This window comes from Saimiri boliviensis, chromosome 13, assembly GCF_048565385.1.
Source record: "Saimiri boliviensis isolate mSaiBol1 chromosome 13, mSaiBol1.pri, whole genome shotgun sequence".
Classification (NCBI taxonomy): domain Eukaryota; kingdom Metazoa; phylum Chordata; class Mammalia; order Primates; family Cebidae; genus Saimiri; species Saimiri boliviensis.
Window position 1 is genome coordinate 68,628,446 of NC_133461.1, and position 24,442 is coordinate 68,652,887.

At 45.7% G+C, this 24,442-nt stretch overlaps 3 protein-coding genes across 6 annotated transcripts in view; 1 reads left to right on the forward strand and 2 right to left on the reverse strand.

Moving 5' to 3' along the window:
- GNAL (G protein subunit alpha L) overlaps positions 1–5,397 on the forward strand; it is a 193,066-nt gene extending 187,669 nt beyond the window's left edge. For all 3 annotated transcript variants that reach the window (XM_003924858.4, XM_010335582.3, XM_003924856.4), the window contains one exon: positions 1,060–5,397. In XM_003924858.4, the coding sequence (XP_003924907.1) occupies positions 1,060–1,206 (147 nt within the window). In that variant the 3' untranslated portion in view covers positions 1,207–5,397. The remainder of the gene's footprint in view (positions 1–1,059) is intronic.
- MPPE1 (metallophosphoesterase 1) lies at positions 1,059–23,143 on the reverse strand. 2 transcript variants are annotated; one of them, XM_039463556.2, is made up of 9 exons: positions 16,932–23,143; positions 13,750–13,858; positions 9,359–9,462; positions 8,648–8,722; positions 6,966–7,074; positions 6,761–6,826; positions 6,550–6,672; positions 5,388–5,528; positions 1,059–4,368 (listed from the first exon to the last, which is right to left on the reverse strand). In XM_039463556.2, the coding sequence occupies exons 1-9, from the start codon at positions 17,210–17,212 to the stop codon at positions 4,186–4,188; spliced, it is 1,191 nt and encodes a 396-aa protein (XP_039319490.2). In that variant the 5' UTR covers positions 17,213–23,143; the 3' UTR covers positions 1,059–4,185. The 2 variants fall into 2 exon arrangements, with proteins under 2 accessions (XP_039319490.2, XP_039319488.2); XM_039463554.2 differs by having other exon boundaries at positions 6,761–6,829.
- Positions 17,214–24,442, reverse strand: part of LOC141580904 (uncharacterized) — a 47,328-nt gene continuing 40,099 nt past the window's right edge. Inside the window, exon 4 of the mRNA XM_074384235.1 lies at positions 17,214–17,304. Coding sequence (XP_074240336.1) covers positions 17,235–17,304 — 70 coding nt within the window. The 3' untranslated portion in view covers positions 17,214–17,234. The remainder of the gene's footprint in view (positions 17,305–24,442) is intronic.

Sequence of the window (24,442 nt, forward strand, 5' to 3'; positions counted from 1 at the left end):
CTCTGCACCATACAATACAGAACCACTGGGCACATGTGGACATTGAATTAAAACTAGCTGGCCAGGCACGGTGCCTCATGCCTGTAATCTCAGCATTTTGGGAAGCCAAGGCAGGAGGATCACAAGGTCAGGAGTTTGAGACCAGCCTGACCAACATGGTGAAACCCCATCTGTATTAAAAATACAAAAATTAGTTGGGCATGGTGACAGGCACCTGTAATCCCGGCTACTCAGGAGGCTGAGACAGGAGAATCGCTTGAACCCAGGAGGCAGAGGTTTCAGTGAGCCGAGATCACTCCACTGCACTCCAGCCTGGGGGACAGAGCGAGACTCCGTCTCAAAAAAGAAAAACAAAAACTAGCTAATTAGAAATCAGCCCCTCAGTGGTATCAGCTAGAAAGTGGCTATCATTAGGCCGGGCGCGGTGGCTCAAGCCTGTAATCCCAGCACTTTGGGAGGCCGAGGCGGGTGGATCACGAGGTCGAGAGATCGAGACCATCCTGGTCAACATGGTGAAACCCCGTCTCTACTAAAAATACAAAAAATTAGCTGGGCATGGTGGCGCGTGCCTGTAATCCCAGCTACTCAGGAGGCTGAGGCAGGAGAATTGCCTGAACCCAGGAGGCGGAGGTTGCGGTGAGCCGAGATCGCGCCATTGCACTCCAGCCTGGGTAACAAGAGCGAAACTCCGTCTCAGAAAAAAAAAAAAAAAAAAAAAAAGAAAGTGGCTATCATTGGCAGAGCAGATAGAGGACATCATTCCCATTGTCGCAGAAAGCTCTGTGTAGACCTTCCTTTCCGGAAGCTCCTCCCTTGACTTGCCTGCCTTGGGCTTTCTCTGACCTGTCCATGCTGCCTCGGCCTCGTGGGAGCAGTGATAAGGGTAAGGTTCTCCGGGTCCCCAGTCGATTGTTGCATTGAGACTGTTCCTGCCTCTAAGGGCTTCCATGCAAAACAAGCAGGCCAAGCAGCCTCCAGCACCTGCTCAGTGCGACCTAGTACTCCCTCAAGGTGCGTGCTGGGGCCGCGCAGGCCTAGTGCCCACGCTCTCTCTTGCAGAGGATCAGCACGGCCACCGGCGACGGCAAACATTACTGCTACCCACACTTCACCTGCGCCGTGGACACAGAGAACATCCGCAGGGTGTTCAACGACTGCCGCGACATCATCCAGCGGATGCACCTCAAGCAGTACGAGCTCTTGTGAGGGCGCTGCTGCCACCCCGCGACGGAGCGGCGCCCGGGACTGCCTGTCTGCCGGCCCCACGCCATGGTAGGAGGCAGAGTCTCTCGTTCCATCTCGCTGCCGTCTGTCCTGTTCTGTGTCGACCACCAAGCCTCTGGCTACCTCTGTCCCCTCAGGTTTGGTTGCATAGCTTCTGTTGTCATTGAATACAACCTTCCGCAGCATCCCACCCCAAACCACTGACTCTCACTTGCTGAAACTGCAGCAGAATCTCTCCGGGTGGGGGCCCCTCTATTCATTCTCATTTATCGATTCATTGAGAACCTGGTAGAAGGGGAGAAAACGCAGTTTGGGTTTTTTCACGTTATCAAGCGTTACTGCAAGAGCGTATGTCCAGTGCCCCCAGCCGCAGCCCTCTGCGTTTCCCTTTATGGAGCTGCAGGCTGACGGGCAATGGTCCCTTCCCATCAGCCTTGGCCCAAGACTTAGAGTCGACCCCAAGCAACAGAGTGACCAGAAACCCTTTTACAGTCACATTTGGAGTTGCTGCTGGCCTCAGGCATTTGAATTAGAGCTACTTTGAGCCTCTTACATTTAGGCAGAAAACCTACCACATTCACTACTGCAAAACGTGTCCTGTCTAAAAATGATTCTCTAAACTTTCACTATACTTAGGCATAATCTTCTTAGATTCTCTTTGTTGTCCTATTGCTGGTTTGTTATACTGTACAGACCACAAAATGTAACATTTTTTTGTATAACTACTAAAGAAAAATCCTTGTAGATCTTTGTGCCTTTACCATGGCTATCTATACCTGTACATGAAATGTGTTTGTATTGTGCTGAATAGCTTAATGTCAACATTACCTGCTGCTTACTCTGAAAAAGGGAATGAATGGTAGCTGTAGAATTTAGGATATTTTATCAGGTTGGCACTTTATAAAATACTCCTTGATTTAAAGAATCGTAAGTTATACACATTCATCATCCACATTCTACCAACAATGTCGTACCAACATCACAAGCTGTTGCAACCACCTGCTCCTACTTCTCTGAGCTGTAAAAACCTGAACTCAATTCACTGGTACAAGTTGCAATCTAATCTTTTCAGAGAACCAGGGATTTTCTTTTTTTTTCTCTCTCTAGACAGTATGTTTCCTAATTACTCTGCTAATGAAAGACTTCTTCAACTTCCCTAAGTGGGAACAGGGCAATGATTCCCTTAGTCAAAACTCTGGACACAGGCTACATCAGGCAAGTTAACAAATGGCAAGAGAAAAACAAAACATGATGTGTCGACGTTTGTGTCTGGCCTAGGAGAATAAGGATGACAGCTTCACTTGCCTTTTGAAGAAGAAACATTGCAAAACCTTAATTTGAAGTATAATGTCAAAAGATACGGCTCTTTCTCACACTTGCAAGATTTACAAATACAGCCTCAAACATTATGCACACAAAGAATATCTAGAAAGTGGGAATTGTTGTAGTGATGACGTTTCACATTCTATCTGTAGCCACAGAGTTGAGGGTAGTTTTTGTAGGTCTATGCCCAAAGTTAAATTTTCAACAATACAAATCTAGAGAAGCGACAGCCTACATTACTTAATTACTCGCCTTTCAGTCTTTAGTCTTTAATATTTTAAAGTTTACTCTATAAATCAGCATTTTGTAATCCTTTATAAACTCATCCAGATTTAAATGCTTTTTCATGAAGAAAGGATGACAACTTTGTAGACAGTGAGTGCGACACACACATATTTTATCTCATCATCATCTTTCTGCCCCTCCCATCCACTGGCTCATAAAACCCTCAGCTGAACTAAGATAAATACAGTGGAAATCATTTTCAGTTCCCCTGGCACTGTCAAAGTAAAACAACACTGCAAAGCTACACCCCCAGCAAGAAAAGGAAGTGTGGTGTTGTATGCATCATCACTCAACAATTACCCTCTAACTAAACATCCCGTTTAAGAGTTTAATTCATACAAGGGCCAGATTTTTAAGAAAAAAACAAAAAGAATACATTTTATCTGTCTTAAAATTATTAAAGCATTTATTTTCAAGTACCAAAAGCCATATCCCATTCTATGTTTCAAGTCTCTTTTGATCATTGACAGGCATTATCAGATGTATCAACTTGGTCTCCTACAGAGAAAATTACACTTATCTAAAAATCTGATCCATTAATTTATCAAGTACAAAAATCTACAAAACAATATGTCCTCCACATCACATCTGTACTTTTTTTTAAAATATATTTTTTGAGACAAAGCCTTGCTCTTTCACCCAGACTGGAGTGCACGATCTTGGCTCACTGCAACCGCCACCTCCAGAGTTCATGGGATTCTCCTGTCTCAGCCTCCCAAGTAGCTGGGATTACAGGCGCTTGCCATCACACCTGGCTAATTTTTGTATTTTTAGTAGAGATGGGGTTTCACCATGTTGGCCAGGCTGGACTTGAACTCTTGATCTCAAGTGATCCACCCGTCTCAGCCTCCCAAAGTGCTGGGATTACAAGCGTGAGTCACTGTGCCCTGTTACATCTGTACTTTTAAGGGTATAGCTTTACAGTACATAGGAATTTGAGAACCACTTCACAGGAAGAGGGAAACAAGCCCATTATTTATGTATACACATAATCTCAGTGTGTGCTGGGGTCACCAGGCCCTTCCTGGGGGAGCAAGGACTGTCGTGCATGTGAGTGATGACATTAATAGCATTTACATACTGTACAGATGCAACCTTCGATGATACATATATTTGATAAAAATGAGAAAACAGATTTGTTGTAGAGTACCTGTCCATTTTTATAGCATGAGAACAGTACAATCAACTATTTATTTTGCAGTTACTCATTTCAGTGATTGAGAATTTCTGTGATGTGCAGAGAGACAGCCTATAATTGTTCTCAACATCCACTTGATTCTAACATGATCTCTGCCCAAAGTTTCATTATTTGGGTTTTGATATTTATTGCTAAGTGCAAACGTCAACTGCTCTTCACCTTGTCTTATGCTTTCTGAGCAGGTTTGATCCAGAAAGAAAAGGTGAGGCTAAAAGCCCAAAGTGAGTGAGTGTGAGGACCACAAGGAAGCCCACTGCTCCACAGTAGATGATCAAAACCATGTGCTCACGTGGGAGGTAGCACTTGGAGAGGGCGTAGTCCGTGGGCGTGATGCTACCCTGGAAAGAAGAAGAGAAAGTTAGGCTGAGAGCACCAGGCACAGGTTGAACACCACAGTCTAAGAAACAACAGAGGGAAGACTGCCTTCTCAGGTCCCCCTCAGGTGAGACAGGGAAGGGGCCCTCCTCACCTGAGACCAAGAGGGCCTGGCCTTCCCCCTGCACAGGTCACCCTCGACCAGCCTAGGCTCTGGCAGGAAAGACAAGGAAGGCCCAAGTGACCTCTCTGTCAAAACTGGCCCCTGGCCCACTGGGTTCCCATCAAATATAGTAGGGGTTCCATAACAGAGATTCAGAGAGGCACCGTGGAGTTCCAGGGTCATCAGTCAGCAAGGAACAGGAGGGAAGGGTGTCTTCCTGCCCCCTGATGCTCAACTAAGCAATCATTCCCTAGAAATACATGTGTCCAGGTCACCTCACTGGGCTTTTCTTTGAAGGTACTTTTATGTGGAATGACAGTGGCAAAGGTTTTCATTTACTCTGAATCTTAAAATGTTAGGGCTTCCTCACCTTTTTATGAAGTAAAAGAACTTGACATACCAGCATCATGAGCTGGATGCAGGAGCCCATGGCTGAAAGGAGTTAAAACACCCAGTGGTCATTAACTGAAACATTTTTATCAAACTGCAAAGGCTGTTGCATTCTCTGCCAGGGAAAATGGACATGTTTAGAAACTAGGAGAAGATGGCTGAGTATAGCTAATGAATAAATGGTTGTTTCTTTAGAAAATTAAACACACACAGAGAGTGTAAGAGGAGAGGACATGGCCTTCCCTGAAGGATAAATTCCACCTGGACGGTGCCCTGCCCTCGTTCTTCACATTAACCACCCAGGAATGTCATGCCGATTGGTTCCTGAAAGGGTGTTTGGCAAGGGGCAGTGTATGGACCTAAGTGTAGAGGAAAGGAAATTGTGTGGCTTTTGTAAATTTTTATAGATTGCAGCTATTAAATAGTTGATTACTGTGTTGATTTAAATACTTATGAAAGCTTTCAGACAAAAATAAACTTTCACCTTACCATGATGAAACTGGGGTTGTTTCTGTTCCTCCAACTAAAAGACGGGACGCTGAGCTCGGGAACTCGGCCCTCGTGGTGCACCTCGCAGGCGCTGTGCGTGTGGCCACTGAGGACCAGGCGCGGCTGGAGCCACCACAGCAGCTGACGGCGGCCGAGAAGACAGCAAAGCAGGCTGTTAGCTCACCCTCAACCAGGACTCACCGCCCAGCCGACGGCCGCTGGCCATCGCTTCTTTCATTAAATTAAATACTAAATCCTTACGTTGAAGGACTAGTTCATTTTTTTCCTTAAAAATCCTTTGGTTGGCCGGGCGCGGTGGCTCAAGCCTGTAATCCCAGCACTTTGGGAGGCTGAGGCGGGTGGATCACAAGGTCTAGAGATCGAGACCATCCTGGTCAACATGGTGAAACCCCATCTCTACTAAAAATACAAAAAATTAGCTGGGCATGGTGACGCATGCCTGTAATCCCAGCTACTCAGGAGGCTGAGGCAGGAGAATTGCCTGAACCCAGGAGGCAGAGGTTGCGGTGAGCCGAGATTGTGCCATTGCACTGCACTCCAGCCTGGGTAACAAGAGTGAAACTCCGTCTCAAAAAAAAAAAAAAAAAAAAAAAAAATCCTTTGGTTTATTCACACTAAATCAAAGGTAAGGTCAGCCCCTTTAAATCTACTGTTCTCATCCCAGATTTTATATACTTTTTATGATATTTTCTCTTTAAAAATATTTTTATACATTTATCTTATAAATATTTCCTATATTTATATTTTTTATATAATGTAATATGTATTATATAAATCTATATAAGAAAATGCCTTTTAATTAAGTCCCTAAAAATTTGACTCTAAGTTCCATTCACATTTCTAAATACATTTAAGTTGGTGAAAACTGAATACAAAGAATAGCTGAGAATATTATTGAATTGAGGTTAGGAAAAAGAAGTAGATTTACAGATTTAAAAAAAAAAAAAAAAGAGAGAGAAAGCAATTGAATGAAAATCTGGGATACTGTCAAAGCCAGGCCTCCACCCCTGTCCCCAGGTGATAACTAAGTCATCAACATTTCAGCAAATACCTGCTCTAGCCTGGGTGCTCTGCTTGTTGACATGCAAGGTGATGAGAGTCACATTGTGACATGAATTAGCACCACAACACCCTGGCACACCTTTTGTGATGCCTCCCGAGAAAGCACATCATAGTTCTCCTTAAATGGGACGTTCCGTTCCTCTGGAGGAGCAGCGTCTTCCCCAGAACAGTTAGCATCACTTCTCCGGTACAGAGGATAATGCTGACGGGATGGAGAGAGGAGTCAGGTGGTTATAGTGAAACCCTGGCTGCCTGCTGTTCGCCACGCGCCCCCTCCTCCCTGGGCTCACCTGCAGGAGGATGGGGGCAGATGTGGGTAGCAGAGGCCCAGGTCCACACTGGCTGGAGCTACGTACCTGCTGGGTACAAATCGGGCCATTAATCCACACACCTGACACTCATCAAAGGGCAGGAATGGCAGCGGGGGCTGAGTGAGCAACAAAAGTGGAGTGACATGGGACGAAAGGCACCTGTGGTGTTCAGATGCTCTCCTACCTCTCGGGAGCAGTTCAGTCTATGAGAAACATCAATGAGTTCTGCTTCGGCTTCAGAACAGATGCCACAGCCGTCCCCTTTCAGTGCCACGCTGTTGACCATCACGAAGCTGAGGTGGAGGGCAGAAGGCAGGTGAGGTCACTGGGGGTACTGGTGCTTGGCACAATCTTGGCTCACTGCCATCTCTGCCTTCTGGATTAAAGCAATTCCCCTGCGTCAGCCTCCTGAGTAGCTGGAACTACAGGCATGCACCACCATACCTGGCTAATTTTTTGTATTTTAGTAAAGACAGGTTTCACCATGTTGGCCAGATTAGTCTCGATCTCCTGACTTCGTGATCCACCCACCTTGGCCTCCCAAAGTGCTGGGATTACAGGTGTGAGCCACCGCGCCCGGCCACGGTATTGGTGCTTTCTTTCCCCACTGTTCCCATGAAAAGAAAGCTAAGCATCCAGTATGAAGAAACAAGCCCAGAGCAGCTTTCAACCCCACCCAGAATAATTGGGTGTATTTTTTTTTTTTTGAGGCGGAGTTTCACTCTTGTTACCCAGGCTGGAGTGCAATGGCGCAATCTCGGCTCACCGCAACCTCCGCCTCCTGGGTTCAGGCAATTCTCCTGCCTCAGCCTCCTGAGTAGCTGGGATTACAGGCACACGCCACCATGCCCAGCTAATTTTTTGTATTTTTAGTAGAGATGGGGTTTCACCATGTTGACCAGGATGGTCTCGATCTCTTGACCTCATGATCCACCCACCTCGGCCTCCCAAAGTGCTGGGATTACAGGCTTGAGCCACCGCGCCCGGCGCAAAAGTTTCTTAAACACTATGCTTAGAGGGCAGTCACTCAAACTGTATCATGTTTCTATTATGAGTGAGTCAGCAGAGGAAGCCACCTTCTAGAGACTCTGCCCTCTGGGCAGAGGGAAGGAAAGGTGACCATTGGTAATGAAGCCACTGGACAGAGATGACCTCATCTACAAACCTGCTGTGGCCAAGGTCAATAGAGCGCCGGGCACCCACAGGAAAGACAGGATTAAAAGAGAATAGGCTTCTACTCCCACCTGTTTAATCTCCACCATGTCTATAATCAATATATAGAGTCCTGTCCACTGTGCTGCAGCCACATTCACAGCCCAGAAAGGATGCAGAGACGGGCACTGATGTGGCCTCACAGAGGAGGAGCTGGTGTTCATGGTCAGGCTAAGGGTCAGGGTGCTGTGGTCTAAAAGCCCAGGCCAATGGGCTTGGGTAGCACAGAGCTACAGAGGCACTGTGACACACTTACCACCAAATCCCATGACACCATACTATGGGAACAGTCTTTGTAAAGTGAAAATAGTACATTTTGATCAAATAAAATACTCTTTTACAAAGTGGGCTCATGAAATTTGTACCACCCAGAGGCAGTGCAGATAGAGTATCATTCCCACAGTGGCTGGGCAGTTATAAACTGACCGATTCACTGTGGGGTTGTCAAGGAAAACCAGGGTGCTCTGAGGTTTCCCATCTATCGGCTCCCATGGTGAGCACCAGCAAGGATAGCCTGAGGCACTGCTATTTAAAGACCACAAACCAGGCTAAACAGAACACAGGTAGATGATCCATCCCAGCATGGCAGGCACCTTTAAAAAATGAAGCTTCCAAGGACTAAAGGTCTTGGAAGAATTTACAAATAATACTCACTTAATGCCTTTCCAAGAAAACAGTCTTTCAGAGCTGAACACTTTCTCAAATCGTTTCACTTTGTATATATTCATCCTATATTCAGTTGTAAACAAGAAACATTTTTCAGGACAAGCCATTTTAGAAACTCCTAGAGTTATCATGAACACAAAGTAACTTTCAGGACTTGAGTTTCAGACTAGCATTATGACTTAAGCCGGCCCCAGGATATCAAAGCTCAAATTTTAGTTCCACTACTTACTATGAAGCCTGGGGCAAGTTACTCAGCTGCCCAGGGCCTCAGATTCCACATTGGTACTATAAGTAAAACAACAGGACCATGGTAAAGATTAATGTGTCAAAATATGGAAGTAAAGCACTTGAAACAGGCAGCATATTATAAGCACCAGAGCACTATATAAATGTTAGTTACTAAAGTCTAAATGATCTTGTTTTTTCATTCCCAAAGAAAATAATTGGCTATGAAATGTACATTTCAAGTTAGATGTTTCCCAAGGGCACATATAATTCATTCATTCCACAGATACTTGTTGAGGGTGTACTATGCACCAAGAGTAAAAACCCCTTAAAGGCTTTAACATCCCAGAGCTTACATCTTTTGAGGAAAACAAATTTCGAGATGGTACAAATAGGGCTTTCACCTGAATTCCAGCAGGTTTAGAATTAGTTAAGAAGAGCTCTCAAGGTGCAGTGCTTTCCTGAATTACTTACTCATAGTGGAAGCCAATGTCATGGTTTCCAGCAACTACCTTCAGCTGCACAGGACTTGGATGTCTGAATATTTTCTGAAACCGCGCCATATCATCCGCCCAGGCCTGAGGGAAAAAGAATCACTGCTGGGAGCCAGAGAACCCTCCCTGCCCTATGGCTAAGAAATCGTGATCCCTATGTTGATGTGAGAAGTGAATGAATTCCCCTGTTCAAATCAGATGTCTATAAAGATAATGTAAAACTTTTTTTTTCTTTTTTTGAGACAGGGTCTCACTCTGTCACGTGAACTGGAGGGTAGTGGTGCCGCCACGGCTCACTGCAGCCTCAACTTCCTGGGCTTAAGTGATCCTCCCACCTAAGCCTCCCAAGTGGCTGGGACCACAGGCACACACCACCACATGTAGCTAATTTATTTTTTGTAGAGATGGAGTCTTACCATGTTGACCAGGCTGGTCGTGAACTCCTGGGCTCAAGTGATCCTCCCACCTTGGCCTCCCAGAGTGCTAGGATCACAGGCATGAGCCACCATCCCAAGATGAACTTTGAATTTTTAATTCTATATAATACGTCTTTTCTAAGACTGCAATTAACACTTAGTATTATTTAATTTGATGCCAAGTTTTTTTTTTTATTTTGTTTTGCTCAAATGATTCTTGTGCTTCAGCCACCTGAGTGACTGGGATTACAGGCGCGCACCACTATGCTCAGCTAATTTTTGTATTTTTAGTAGAGACAGGGTTTCACCATGTTGGCCTGGCTGGTCTCAAACTCCTGACCTCAATTAATCCACCCACCTTGGCCTCCCAAAGGGCAGGGATTACAGGCATGAGCCACCACACCTAGCCTAACGCCAAATTTTTAAATGGTGTCCTCTCCCATCTTAAAACAACAACTGGCAATCCCCAAAAATATTTGGTTCGTACACTTATTATTTCAAGATCCCATGAAGACCATTCATAGAACCTGGTGGATAAATGCTTCAGATCTGGCCATGCCATAAGAACAGGCTCTTAGAAAACATTGAGGAAGTTCTTCATGTGTCTCAACCAGAATGAGGATGAGAACATCTTTAAAAGTGGCATTCCTGCCAGGTGCAGTGGCTCACACCTGTAATCCCAACACTTTGGGAGGCTGAGGTGGGTGGATCACAAGGTCAGGAGTTCAAGACCAGCCTGGCCAAGATGGTGAAACCCTGTCTCTACCAAAAATACAAAAATTAGCCAGCCATGGTGGTGCATGGCTGTAGTCCCAGCTACACAGGAGGCTGAGGCAGGAGAATCGCTTGAACCTGGGAGGCGGAGGCTGGAGTGAGCCAAGATCGCACCATCGCACTCTAGCCTAGGCAACAGAGCAAGACAATGCCTCAGGAAAAAAAAAAAAAAAAAGGTGGCATTCCCCTATGGCTGCAACAAGAACTAATGAGATGTGAGAGAAAGAAAGACAAAAAAATACTTATTGTAACAAATATTTCAAAATTATTCTGATACTTGCTTTAATTATTAAAACTTGAGAGTTATATGTTAGTGTAGTTCTTATTTTTATAAGGCTAAAAATACCAATTGCACAAACACCCTAGGGTAGGAAAAAAAATGAAAAAAAAAAAACAACCTCTATTCTAAATGGTAACTAATTTTATCCTAAAAGTTGTAAATCTGGCAAAACCTACGGAAATATGCTGGATAGAGAGTCCTTGAAAACACTTAAAAAGATTCCACTTTAACAAATAACATTTAAAGTTAGATGGCTGGGCGCGGCAGCTCACGCCTGTAATCCCAGCACTTTGGGAGGCTGAAGCAGGCAGATCACTTGAGGTCAGGAGTTTGAGATCAGCCTAGCCAACATGGTAAAACCCTGTCTCTACTAAAAATACAAAAATTAGCTGGGTGTGGTGGCAGGCGCCTGTAATACCAGCTACCGGGGGAGGCTGAGGCAAGAGAATCACGTGAACCAGGGAGGCAGAGGTTATAGTAAGCTGAGATCACACCACTGCACTCCAGCCTTGGTGACAGAGCGAGACTCCATCTCAAAAAAATAAAAATAAAAAAGTTAGAGTAACATAAAATCAGAATAACAGACACTGTAAAACATAAAATGTTGCCCTTAATCTGGAAAAGCAACATATCTATCCAACCTCATTTTGTAACTAGTTTTTTCTTTTTTTTTTTTGCATATAAACATTTCTACTATCTCACATGTAATTATAGCCTAGACTATAACAAACATTGCACTCTGTAAATAGTGGTTCCTACCAACTCTGAGCCAAGACTTCTCTTGTGCAGCTACTGAATTATCCTAGGGAACGCCAGTAAAGTTTTTGGGTTTTTGTTGTGGGGTTTTTTGTTTTGTTTTTGGTTTGGTTGGTTGTTTTCTTTGATTTTTATCTTTATTTTTTTATTTTTATTTTTTATTGTACTTTGGGCTCTGGGGTACACGTGCACATCCTGCCTCCTGCAGGATTGTTGCATAGGTACATACATGCCATGTGGTTTGCTGTCTCCATCCCCCCATTTCTCCCAGTGTTATCCCTCCCCATCCTCTCCACCCCCTGCTGTTACCCCCACCCCGCCTAGCCCAGTGAGTGTTGTTCCCTTCCCTGTGCCCAGCTGTTCTCATTGTTCATCACTTGCCTATGGGTGAAAACGTGGTGTTTGGTTTTCTGTTCTTGTGTCAGTTTGCTGAGAATGATGGTTTTATGTTTATTTTTTGAGACAGGTTCTCACTCTGTCACCCAGGCTGGAGTGCAGTGGTACACAGCTCACTGTGGCCTCCACCTCCCAGGCTCAAGCAATCCTTTCAGCTCAGCCTCCTGAGTAGGTGGGACTACATGCACACACCACCATGCCTGGCTAATTTTTGTATTTTTTCTAGAGATAGGGTCTCACTATGTTGCCCAGGCTGTTTTTAAACTCCTGGGCTCAAATAATTCTCCTTTCTTGGACTAGGTCAGGGGCAGTGGCTCACACCTATTTTGGGAGGTTAAGGCGAGCAGATTACCTGAGGTCAAGAGTTCGAGACCAGCCTGGGCAACATGGTGAAACCACATCTCTACTAAAATACAAAAAATTAACTGGGTGTCATGGTGCCCACCTGTAGTCCCAGCTACTCAGGAGGCTGAGGTAGGAGAATCACTCGAACCCAGAAGATGGAGATTGCACTGAGCCAAAATCACACTACTGCACTGCAGCCTGAGTGACAGAGTGAGACTCCATTTCAAAAAAAAAAAAAAAAAAAAAAAAAAGGGCCAGCCCTTTTGGGAGGCCAAAGCAGGCAGATCACCTGAGGTCAGGAGTTTGAGACAAGCCTAACCAACATGGAGAAACCCCATCTCTACTAAATACACACAATTAGCTGGGCATGGTGGTGAATTCCAGCTACTCAGGAGGCTGAGGCAGGAGAATTGCTTGAACCCAGGAGGCAGAAGTTGCAGTGAGCCAGGATTGCACCACTGCCCTCCAGCCTGGACAACAAAAGCAAAACTCTGTCTCAAAAAAAAAAAAAAAAAAAATCCTCCTGCCCTGGGTTTCCAAAGTGCTGTTACTGTAGGCATGAGCCACCAGGCCCAGCTATGATGAAGTTTCTTCAAGTCTACCCCACATAAAATATTTTCCAAAAACTATTCGTGAGTGAACATTTTTTAAGCAGCAAGATAGCACCTGGGATCTGAGACAGCCTAACGCAGCTCCCAAAGATGCTCAATGGAGACTGATTTTGTACTATACGGAGGAGATGATTGTATCTAGCTTGTCTTCATTCATTTTGTTCCAAGGATGTAATAAGCAGAACATTGTGACAACTAAGGTAAGAACAGCTTTTGTCTTTGGTTTGTGGCAAGTCTTACATTACCCCAATACCCAGGCCAGGGTCTCAGGCCCTCCTAAAGGCAGAGGAACCTCACACCAAGTTCCCAGGGCTCCTTGTGCATCTCTCATTCAGAAGAAAGAAAATCAGGGGAGACCAGTAAGTCTCTTTTGTAGCACAATTCTCATAACACTGTGATTAAGTAAGAGTGTGAAATTAAGTGTACATTTCACTATGTATTTTGCAATTTCGGTGACAACTGAAATAACACCTATCTTGCCTGTTCCTCCCTTTCCCAAGAGGTTCACAAAACGGTGTATTCCAACCAAATGATGTCTGGCTAATCAACATATTTCCTGCATGGACAAATGTTTAAGATTAGCCAACCTAACTCAAGATTGGGTTGTTCTAAGAATCTTCGATAGTCTATGAATTCCAAGAATCTTCCAGATAGCCCACCCATTTTTAATATCAGTAGTAAGTAAAACTTCCATAAAATTTCCAACTTGAGCTGACATTGCTTCGTGGATTCTCTGGGCTACTTGTGCTGGACCTCGAAGCAGGATGAGGACACCTGGATCACAGAGTCCTACCTCAGGGGTGCTCCACTTCCCTTCATCAAAGACATCCCCCAGGATGAAGACGACTTCCGGCTGCAGCAACCACAGAGCTGTCTGGAAGGCTCTCTCCATCTGCCATTCCCTTGCCGCCAACAGGAAAAAGTAAGAACAGTCTATTTCCAGGGTGGAGACTACTTCTGCATTATGCGCCATTTAAACAGCAAACTAAATGGTCCCATTCTCCTTCTTCCAGGGCCCCACTCTTGCATTCCCACCCCATGATTGAAGGGCCAAGGAGCCCATATCTGACTAAAGGTGGGGAATTAAGTATCAAGGAAGAGTCCAGCCATCCCTCCTGCACACCCCAGACACCGTGGTGTCCAGGAACAGGCCCCAGTCCGCATGCACCCTGCAGCCATTACTCGGTCAAGGTAGCACCTGGGATCTGAGAGTCTAATGCAGCTTCCAAAGATGCTCAATGGAGACTGATTTTATACCACACAGAGGAGATGATTGTATCTAGCTTAATTTTAGCTTCTTCTTAAAGGGATTTCAACTTCCTTCTTTGCTTCCAAGGTGGAGGGGAGATGATGAGAGAAATAGGCTAGCCAATATCAAAACAGTAAATCCTGTAGATTTCAAAATCCTCCCAGCAGTAAAACAAGCAAATGAAAGAGCCTGGAGGCCAGGCGTAGTGGCTCACACCTGTAATCCCAACACTTTGGGAGGCCGAGGTGGGCAGATCACAAGGTCAGCAGTTCGAGACCAGCCTGGTCAATACGGTGAAACTCTGTCTCTACTAAAAGTACAAAAAATCAACTTGGCATGGTAGTGTACACCTTTAGTCCCAGCTACTCAGGAGGCTGAGGCAGGAGAATTGCCTGAACCTAGGTGAGGCTGCAGTGAGCTGAGATCACCCCACACACCCACACACATGCCACTGCACTCTAGCCTGGGCAACAGAGCGAGACTCCATCTCAAAAAAAAAAAAAAAAAAAAAAAGGAGGAAGAAAAGAGCCTGGGATGTGCGATCTAACCAATAATGGCTTAACATCCCAGCTTGATCCACTGACAAGCTGTGTGACTTTGAAAATATTGCCTACTCTCTGATTCCCAGTGTCTTCATTGGTAAATGGGGATTTTAAACCCTGCTTATACAGGATAGTTACGGGGTTAAATAAGACAGCATTTGTATAGCATGGCAGGGGCACACAGCAGGTGTTCAAAAATGTCCGTGCTTGCTCAGCCCTCCCCGTCTACAGCCTAACCAAATCCAGCCTGTATCATTTTCCTAAGGAACTCAAAACTTTCCTCCTTTTTAAGGCATTTTCCTGGCTGCGCCTTCTCTACAAAAGGGAAATGCTATGTCCTGGGATATATAAATAGGGAAAAGTAGGCTGGGTGCAGTGGCTTACACCTGTAATTTCAATGCTTTGGGAGGCCAAGGCAGGAGAATCACTTGAGGCCAGGAGTTCAATACCAGCATGGGCAACACAGCAAAACTCCATCTCTACAAAAAAGTAAAAATTAGCTGGGTGTAGTGGCACAAGCCTGTTGTCCTAGCTACTCAGGAAGCTGCAGTGAGCTATGATCCTGCCACTGCCCTCCAGCCTGGGCAACAGAGCTAGACCCCGTTTTAATTAGTCAATGTAATTTCTGGTCAGAGGAAGATTTTCAGATCCCAAGTAAACTACTATGTGGTACACATCACCTCTGAAACGCTTTTTACCCAAGATCTCTCTCTCAAAATACATTTCTCCATTTTTCTTATTTTATTTTACTTTTTTTTAAGAGATAGGCTCTTGCTCTGTCATCCAAGCTGGACTGCAGAGCCATGATCATAGCTCACTGTAGGCTCAAACTCCAGTGCTCAAAATAGCTCAAGCAATCTACCTGCCTCAGCCTCCTGAGTAGCTAGGACTACAAGTGGGTGTCACCATGTTCAGCTAATTTTTGCATTTTGTTTATCATTTTTTTTGTTGAAATGAGGTCTTGCCATGTTGCCCAGGCTGGTCTCAAATCCCTGGCCTCAGGCAATTCTTCACCTCCACCTCCCAAAGTGCTGGGATTGCAGGCGTGAAGCACTGCACTCAGTGTCTCAGTTTCTCTTCATTTAATGTTATTTGCCAGGAGAAGTAAGAATCTAGAAACAGCCACAAGAAGAAAGCATAGAAGGCTACTTGGAGAGACCCAGACACCCATCAAGGTCAATTTGTAAAATCAAGACACTGCAGGCCAGGCCCCCCACCAGCCCTTCTTGAACTCGAGCCTCCTTTGGTTAAAACTCTTAGTAAAAAGATACAGCTGCTCCTTCATTATTCTTCTTACTCTTTTTTTTTTTTTTTTTTGAGATAGAATTTTGCTCTGTCACCCAGGCTGGAGTTCAGTGGTGCAATCTCGGCTTACTGTAACCTCCGCCTCCCAGGTCGCCTCCCAGGTTCAAGCACTTTTCCTGTCTCAGCCTTCAAAGTAGCTGGAATTATAGGCATGTGCCATCATGCTGAGCTAATTTTTGGATTTTTCATAGAGAAGGGTTTTCACCATGTTGGCCAGGCTGGTCTCAAACTCCTAACCTTGTGATCCACCCGCCTCAAGCCTCTCAAAGTGCTGGGATTACAGGTGTGAGCCACCATGCCTGGCCTAAAAGTAATTTTTTAAAAAAGCTTCCTGGCGAAAAAACAATTGACCATGTAGGAGCAGGTTGAGTTGGAGAGACAGGACCTGATCCTTCCTCAGGGGAACAGCCACAGATCTGCTCTGCCCCTCTGCTGCCTAGGGAAGGCTGAAACCCAATAGGCTCAAAGTTACACAGCAGTGACAGTGAGATGAGACCACCAACCCAGATCTGTGCCCTCACCTGCCCAGGGGATCAGCCCCAGGCACCAGGCATTGCATGGCATCTTCTTGTCATTGAGTGGCACATCTTGTGATGTTTCTTGTCTTAACCCAGTTACAAACAAGGAGGCAGGGGCTCAGAGGGACCCTAACAACTTGTCCAAAGTCACAAAGCAATGTGGCCCAGACCTGACTCCCAAATCATGTGGCCCTATATATATCCTCAGTAAATGGTAAATTCAAGGAAAAGTCAAATGTCCCTAAATGTCCTTCTTTGAGAGGAATGTAACTAAGAGTAACCTAAAGCCATCTTGCTATTAGGAGAGGGCTATACTTTTTGCCTACAGAATTTTAGAAAGATTCCTGCTTTTACCTCTTACCTTCGCAATTTGTCCAGCCAGTGGCCTAGGAATTCCCCAAGCAAGTGGGTGTCAGCCAGAAACATGGCTTTGAGCACCGGCTCACGTGTGGGTTGTTCACCATCATCGGCTGTGGGTTTCACGTCAGGCCACTTACACTGAAAGATCACTAAGTAATAGATTAAAAATTCACAAAATAGAAGCACAGCAAAAACAACAGCTATGAGTTTAAACAGCAATGAACTCTTCTTCTTTAATGGATGAAAGTTCCATCTTCCAAACCCCAATCCGATCCTAGCCATTTCTCAAGCAATAGTAAATCCATCAAGGGTTCACCATGAGAAAACTGCAGAGCCCCAGGCAGCGTGATGGCATTGAGGTCTTAGCTGGGTATCTACAGGGAAAAGGAAAAGAATTCAGTTATATTCCCTAATAATACCGGTATCGTCACCTCCCTCTATCAAGAACTAACGAGTTACATAATCCTATCTACATTCCCAAATTAACTGCTGCTGAGAACAGGCCCTAAGCCTGTCATAAACAGGCCTTAAATAAACTGGCCATAAGCAAGATATCTATAGCACTGTGACATACTCGTGATGGCAGTGGCACACATTGCTGGAGGTTGTTGGTTTACTGGAGCAAGGGCGAGAGAGAGGCTATAGACAGTGGCATTCTACTTTCAGGTTCTTCAACTTGCACTCAAGATGAGAATCTGAGGAGGGCGATGACATTTCCAGGGAGGGTATAAGAAGCTCAGATGTCAGAGAAGCCCCTGAAGTCTTGTGGAGTGGGAGCTATGAGAGACACTGACCAGAGATCCTAATTGAACCAATAAAAAAATAAAATCCTTTTTTAGGAAGATGATTTTCTAACATGAATCTAGGACCTTCATGTCACTCATAGGTATGAAGTCAAGAACCACATCATTTCCCCAAGGTCTAAAATCACCGCTGTGAAACACGTCTTCAGAACTCTACATTTGCACATGGAAATTAAGAATAACCCCCATTCCTTGCTGGGCACAGTAGTTCACCCTGTAATCCCAGCACATTGAGAGGTGGAGGTGGGTGGATCGCCTGATGTCACAAGTTTGAGATCAGCCTGGCCAACATGGTGAAACCCTGTCTCTACTAAAAATACAAAACTGAGGCTGGGTGCAGTGGCCCAAGCCTGTAATCCCAGCACTTTGGGAAGCCGAGGCAGAGGTCAGGAGTTCGAGACCACTCTGGCCAACATGGCAAACCCCGTCTCTACTAAAAGTACAAAAATTAGCCGAGTATGGTGGTGTTCACCTGTAATCCCAGCTACTCAGGAGACTGAGGCAGGAGAATCGTTTGAACCTGGGAGGCAGAGGTTGTAGTGAGCCATGATCATGCCATTGCACTCCAGCCTGGGTGACAGAGTGAGACTCAGTCTCAAATAAATAAATAAATAAATAAATAAATAAATAAATAAATAAAATAGAATAATTCCATTCCCTATAAGAGTCCCTAGCTTGTTTTACAGTGGTGTTCTTTTTTTTTTTTTTTTTTTCTTTTAAATTAAAGGCAGGGTTTCACCATGTTGGTCAGGCTGGTCTTGAACTCCCGACCTCAGGTGATCCACCCACCTTGGCCTCCAAAGTGCTTGGATTACAAGTATGAGCCACCAGGCCCGGCCTACAGTGGTGTTCTATAAGCAATCATTAAGATATGGAACAACTTTAAACTTTACCTAAAGAAAAATAAACAGGTGTGAAAATGTAGTTTGAGCCACTATCGAAAGGTTAAAACCTGACCAAAAAATTGGCAATACCTTCAGAAATTGATAAATGAAGAAATCTTATCACAACTATTCTAATGGAGCATTGGCAATGGGTATGTGGTACTATTAAGTATTTGTTACTATTTCTGGCTTTTCAGAAGATGAAAGGGTAGAAAACGGTGAAATGGATGGCCCAGGGACTGTCATTCCTCTGTCTCATTCGAATGGCGTTACCTGTATTAAGTACTTGATTTACTTTTTATTTTTATTTTTTTGAGACAGAGTTTCTCTCCCATCACCCAGGCTTAAGTGCTGTGGTGCACTCTCGGCTCACTACAACCTCCACCTCCTGGGCTCAAGCAATCCTCCTGCCTCAGCCTCCCGAGTAACTGAGACTACAGGTGTAGGCCACCATGCCCAGTTAATTTTTGTATTTTAGTAGAAATGGGGTTTCACCACGTTGGCCAGGCTGGTATCAAACTACTGGCCTCAACTGATCCACCTGCCTCGGCTTCCCAAAGTACTGGGATTACAGGTGTGAGCCACTATGTCTGGCCTAGGTATTTGAATTAAAAGGGAATAGCTGGCCTGGCACGGTGGCTCACACCCATAATCCCAGCACTCTGGGAGGCCAAGGCAGGAGGATCACCTGAGGTCAGGAGTTCAAGACCAGCCCGCCAACGTGGTGAAACCTTATCTCTACTAAATACAAAAATTAGCCAGGCATGGTGATGCATGCCTGTAATCCTAGCTACTCGGGCAGCTGAGTCAGGAGAGTCACTTGAACCCAGGAGGTGGAGGTTGCAGTGAGCCAAGATCGTGCCAGGGCACTCCAGCCTGGGCAACAGAGTGAGACTTCGTCTCAAAATAAATAAATACATAAAGAGGAAATGGCAAACAAATACTCGATTTTAAATATGTTCTTTCAGATAGAGAGGTCAAAAGCAGCCTTGCTTATCATCTGGAGTCAACTGCTCTTGCTGGAATTCTCCTCCAAAAACCTACATCTTTATCAGCTGGTCAAGCTGTATTTTATATAATTCACTTAGACCTTTGTCATCCCTGTTTTCTCTAAGGCAAACCACACATGCTGCACAACTGTAGTCACCACATGCCTTTATCTTCCAACTGGTGACAGCTTTGAGTAAAAAATGTCACTAATAAAAATGAAAACAAGGCAATGGTGTGAACCAGGACTGTCTTAGGCAACTCAGGGCTTGCAGGCACCGTATGCTGCCCGTGCTTACTCTGACACAGAGGAGAAGCAGCAGTTCCTGTTTGCAGTCATCCACCTTATCTGTGAGAAACTTTGGAATGATTGCACAAGTGTCAGGAACCATGCACCAGTATGGTGAAGGGCATGGGTTCTCTGCTAGAGAGACCTCTAAGGCAGGGGTCCCCAAACTACGGCCTGCGGGCCGCATGTGGCCCCCTGAGGCCATTTATCCGGCCCCCGCCGCACTTCAGGAAGGGGCACCTCTTTCATTGGTGGTCAGTGAGAGGAGTACTGTATGCGGCAGCACCGCAAAGCACGGCATCGCTCACGTACAGTACTACTTCCGGTGACGCGGGACGCACGTCACGGCTCTGGAAGCACATCATATGATGCACATCCGGTCTGCGGCTGCGGCGCCCCACATCACCGGAAGCAGTGTGAAATAACAGCAGAAGTAGGAAGAAAGGCAAAGCACTATAACCATTACTACACAGTACAGTGGCCCCCATACCCCCAAATGTACAACAACATAATGGCCCCTATAACCTCCCTTTGCCCAAAAGTCTCCCCCGCATTACTACACACTGTGTTTCCCCTATTATAAGACCCTGTCTTATATTAATTTTACCCCCCAAAAGACGGGGGCTGTCTTATTTTTAGGAGGTGTCTCATAATAGGGGAAACATGCAGCAGGGGGCTTCCCACAGAAGAGGCCCACCGCTGCTGCAGATGTCCAGACGCTGTATACTCAGTGTCACAGGCTGATCACCGCCATCCCTGTATACAGCACTGGAGGCGGTGCTGGGCCTGTGACACTGTATACCGCTGTTTGGGATAGCGGAGGCAGCAGCGCTGGATGTGAAGGGTGTCACACCTTGCATAGTCCGGCCCTCCAACGGTCTGAGGGACAGTGAACTGGCCCCCTGTGTAAAAAGTTTGGGGACCCCTGCTCTAAGGGATAAAGAACATGTTCCTCAACACCATCCAATTTCCTTTGTTTTGATGAAATTAAATACATCGAAGGCAACTACTCGATCTTAACATCTCATTTTCTTTCAACAGGCCTAGAATCTCCTAAAATCCTAAAAGCTAAATCCAAAACCATCATTGAAACTTTCGAACACTGCATGTTTCCTCCAGCTGTGCAGGACTAGTTGAGAGGGAAGGAATGTGACCTTCTGGGGCAGGCCAAGGAGTCTTTCAGTGTGCAAACCTTTGCTGTTTTGTAGGTTTCTGGTTTCCCAAGATGAAATACCAGAATGACAACTTGATAATTGCTCTTCTACACCCGCTTCTTTTCATCAGAGTGGGGCTTGTTTGAGCAGTTATGACTAAGAGGTGCAAAAAGCATCAGTGAGCAGACTGGAGACAAGGCAGGCTGACAGCCTGCAGTGGGGCTGAGGGCAGGATAGGATGCACAGCTGCAGTCCTCCAGCTTCCCTGGATGAAGACAGCAGGACAGAGGACACAGAGATGGCCTATGCACTGCCAGACAAGCTGGGCTCTCCCTGCCCCAATTCCCCACTCAGCCCACTCAGCATTAGTCCTTGCTGGTAAGCCGCCTGCAAGGAGTGTCCCACTACAAACAAACCGGTCAGGGGAGTTCTGGCCCTTTTCTCAAACTGCTAAGTTCTTGTTACAGGTAGTTAGACAGGCATGAGTCGGGCAGGCGAGAGCTCTTCCCACCCACCTGGAACATCAGATGATCACCAGGTGACGATTCAACAGTTATCATATTGCCATTCTAAAAATGATTATTTAGCAGCCAGCGGCCAGGAAGACACACTCTCCGGAGGGTCCACAGCTGACACATTAAAGTGTTAATTAAATGCAGGTGGCAGGGAGAGGCAACTTCCTGAGCACACCCATCAGGAGACAAAATGGCAGAGTATGACCTTCTGGGGGCACTCCACCGGAAAAAGGAAGAAAGCCTCAGGTGGGCATGCATACAACTTCCTAAACACATTGCTCACGCTCACCTCCCAAGTGTAAGAAGGGCACTGCACATGCAGGCAACGCACTCCAAGGCAAGAATCACGGGGAAGGGGTGCAAGACGCCAGAGTGAGCCAGCCTATAAAGTCCTAGGATCACGTTAAACACTGCACTTAACCTTCACACTGTCCTCTTGGGTCTCTTCCAAGTGTATTTTTCTTTCTTTCCTGCTCTAAAGCTTTTTAAAAACTTCCACTCTTACTCAGCAACTTGCCTAAGTCTCTTTTTCGGCCTTATGCCCCTCAGTGGAATTCCTTCTTCTGAGGAGGCAAGAATTGAGGTTGCTGCAGACGTGTATGGGTTTGCCACCAGCAACTAAATACCTCCTACTCCTGACATTCTTTTTTCCAAAAGGGAATTTAAAAGATCTTGTCCAAAGCCTCTCAACCAAAGACTTGGAAGGAAAGAAGGCAGGAGGATAGCAGAAAAAGAAGGAAGAGTGGAAGGGGCTGGGGAGGGAAAAGGACAGAGAAAGAGAGAGCAAGCAAGCTGGCTGGCACTGTTACATATTTTCCCGAGAAGGCCTAACCATGTGAAGAAGGAGCTATCTGGCATAACATGATATCTTTTTTTTTTTTTTTTTGTCATGGTCTCACCCTGTCACCCACACTGGAGTACAGTGTTCCCAGCTCAGTGCAACCTCCCACTTCAGCCTCTGGAGCAGTTGAGATTACAGGTGGGCATGCGCCAGCACACCCAGCTAATGTTGCATTTTTCATAGAGACAGCGTTTCACCATGTTGCCTAGGCTGGTCAAGCAATCCTGGCTCAAGCAATCCACCAGCATTGGCCTTCCAAAATACTAGGATTACAGGCATGAGCCACTGCACCAGCCCAACATGATCATTTTTTAAAAGACGAGAGGCTGTGCGGGGCATGGTGGCTCATGCCTGTAATCCCAGCACTTTGGGAGACCAAGCAGGCGGATCATTTGAGGCCAGGAATTCAAAACCAGCCTAGCCAACATGGTGAAACCCTATCTCTACTAAAAATATGTAATACAAAAATTAGGCAGGTGTGGTTGAGTATGCATGTAATCCCAGCTACTGGGAGGCTGAGGCAGAAAAATCACTTGAACCCAGGAGGCAGAGGTTGCAGGGAGCCGAGATCTTACCATAGCACTCCAGCCTGGGCAACAGAGCGAGACTCCATCTCAGAAAAAAAGAAGAAGAAGAAAAAAAAAGGTAACGGAGCAAAAACCTATTTAGAAAACCTTTGACAGCCGGGCACGGTGGCTCAAGCCTGTAATCCCAGCACTTTGGGAGGCCGAGGCGGGTGGATCACGAGGTCAAGAGATCGAGACCATCCTGGTCAACATGGTGAAACCCCGTCTCTACTAAAAATACAAAAAAATTAGCTGGGCATGGTGGCGCGTGTCTGTAATCCCAGCTACTCCGGAGGCTGAGGCAGGAGAATTGCCTGAACCCAGGAGGCGGAGGTTGCGGTGAGCCGAGATCGCGCCATTGCACTCCAGGCTGGGTAACAAGAGCGAAACTCCATCTCAAAAAAAAAAAAAAAAGAAAAGAAAAGAAAAGAAAACCTTTGACAGTAGATCCTTAAACAGAATACTTTTTGGGTAGATGGCTCACATCTGTAATCCCAGCTCTTTGGGAGGTGGAGGCAGGCAGATCACTTGAGGACAGGAGTTCAAGACCAGCCAGGCCAACATGGTGGAAACCCTGTCTCTACTATAAATACTAAAATTAGCCTAGTGTGGTAGTACACACCTGTAATCCCAGCTACTCAGGAGGCTGAGGGAGGAGAATCACTTGAACCTGGTAGGCAGAGCTTGCAGTGAGTGGAGATCAGGCCACTGCACTCCAGTCTGGGCAACAGAGGCAGACTGCCTCAAACAAAAACAAAAACATAAAGAAACAAAAAAACAAAACACCTTTTCTTCCTGTACCAAAGACTCATTGAATTAGCATTCCCAAGGTCGTTATGGCCAAAACATGCCCTCTATTCCCACCTGAAATGAAGACAAAATCACATTGGAGGGCTGATGGTGTCAGGGAAGAGATTCCTTCCTTCCCTAGAAATGGCACCAGCATTAGGTAATGAGGCATCACTCCTGTGAATGGCTTGCTTCCCAACAAGTATAAACCTGCTAACCACCAGCACCTGGGAGCTCTGCGGACGCCCCTGCCCCCGCCCCCGCCCCGCCCCTGCGGACCTGCACAAATGGAGCCCTACCTTTTTGTCAGGAAAGGGGAAAACCTGAGAGCTCTGTGAGGAGTTAGCCACTTGTTCCTTGGTGAGTATTTAATCGCGTATGCTGTGACACAACCAGCAGAGACAGTAGCTATGCTGAACTGGAAAGTACCAAATGACAGCACTGCTCTGCCACCTTGTGCCAGCCACTTAACCTCTTCCTGGACCTCACAATACCCACTTCAGTGCTTTTGTAAGGACTAATAGAAAGAAAACAAAGCTTAGTCCTCAAAATTGTAAATTGTAATATTTTGAATTTTACGATTCAAATTTTCTTTTCTTTCTTTCTTTTTTTTTTTTTTTTTTTTTTTTTTTTTGAGACGGAGTTTTGCTCTTGTTGCCCAGGCCAGAGTGCAATAGCACGATC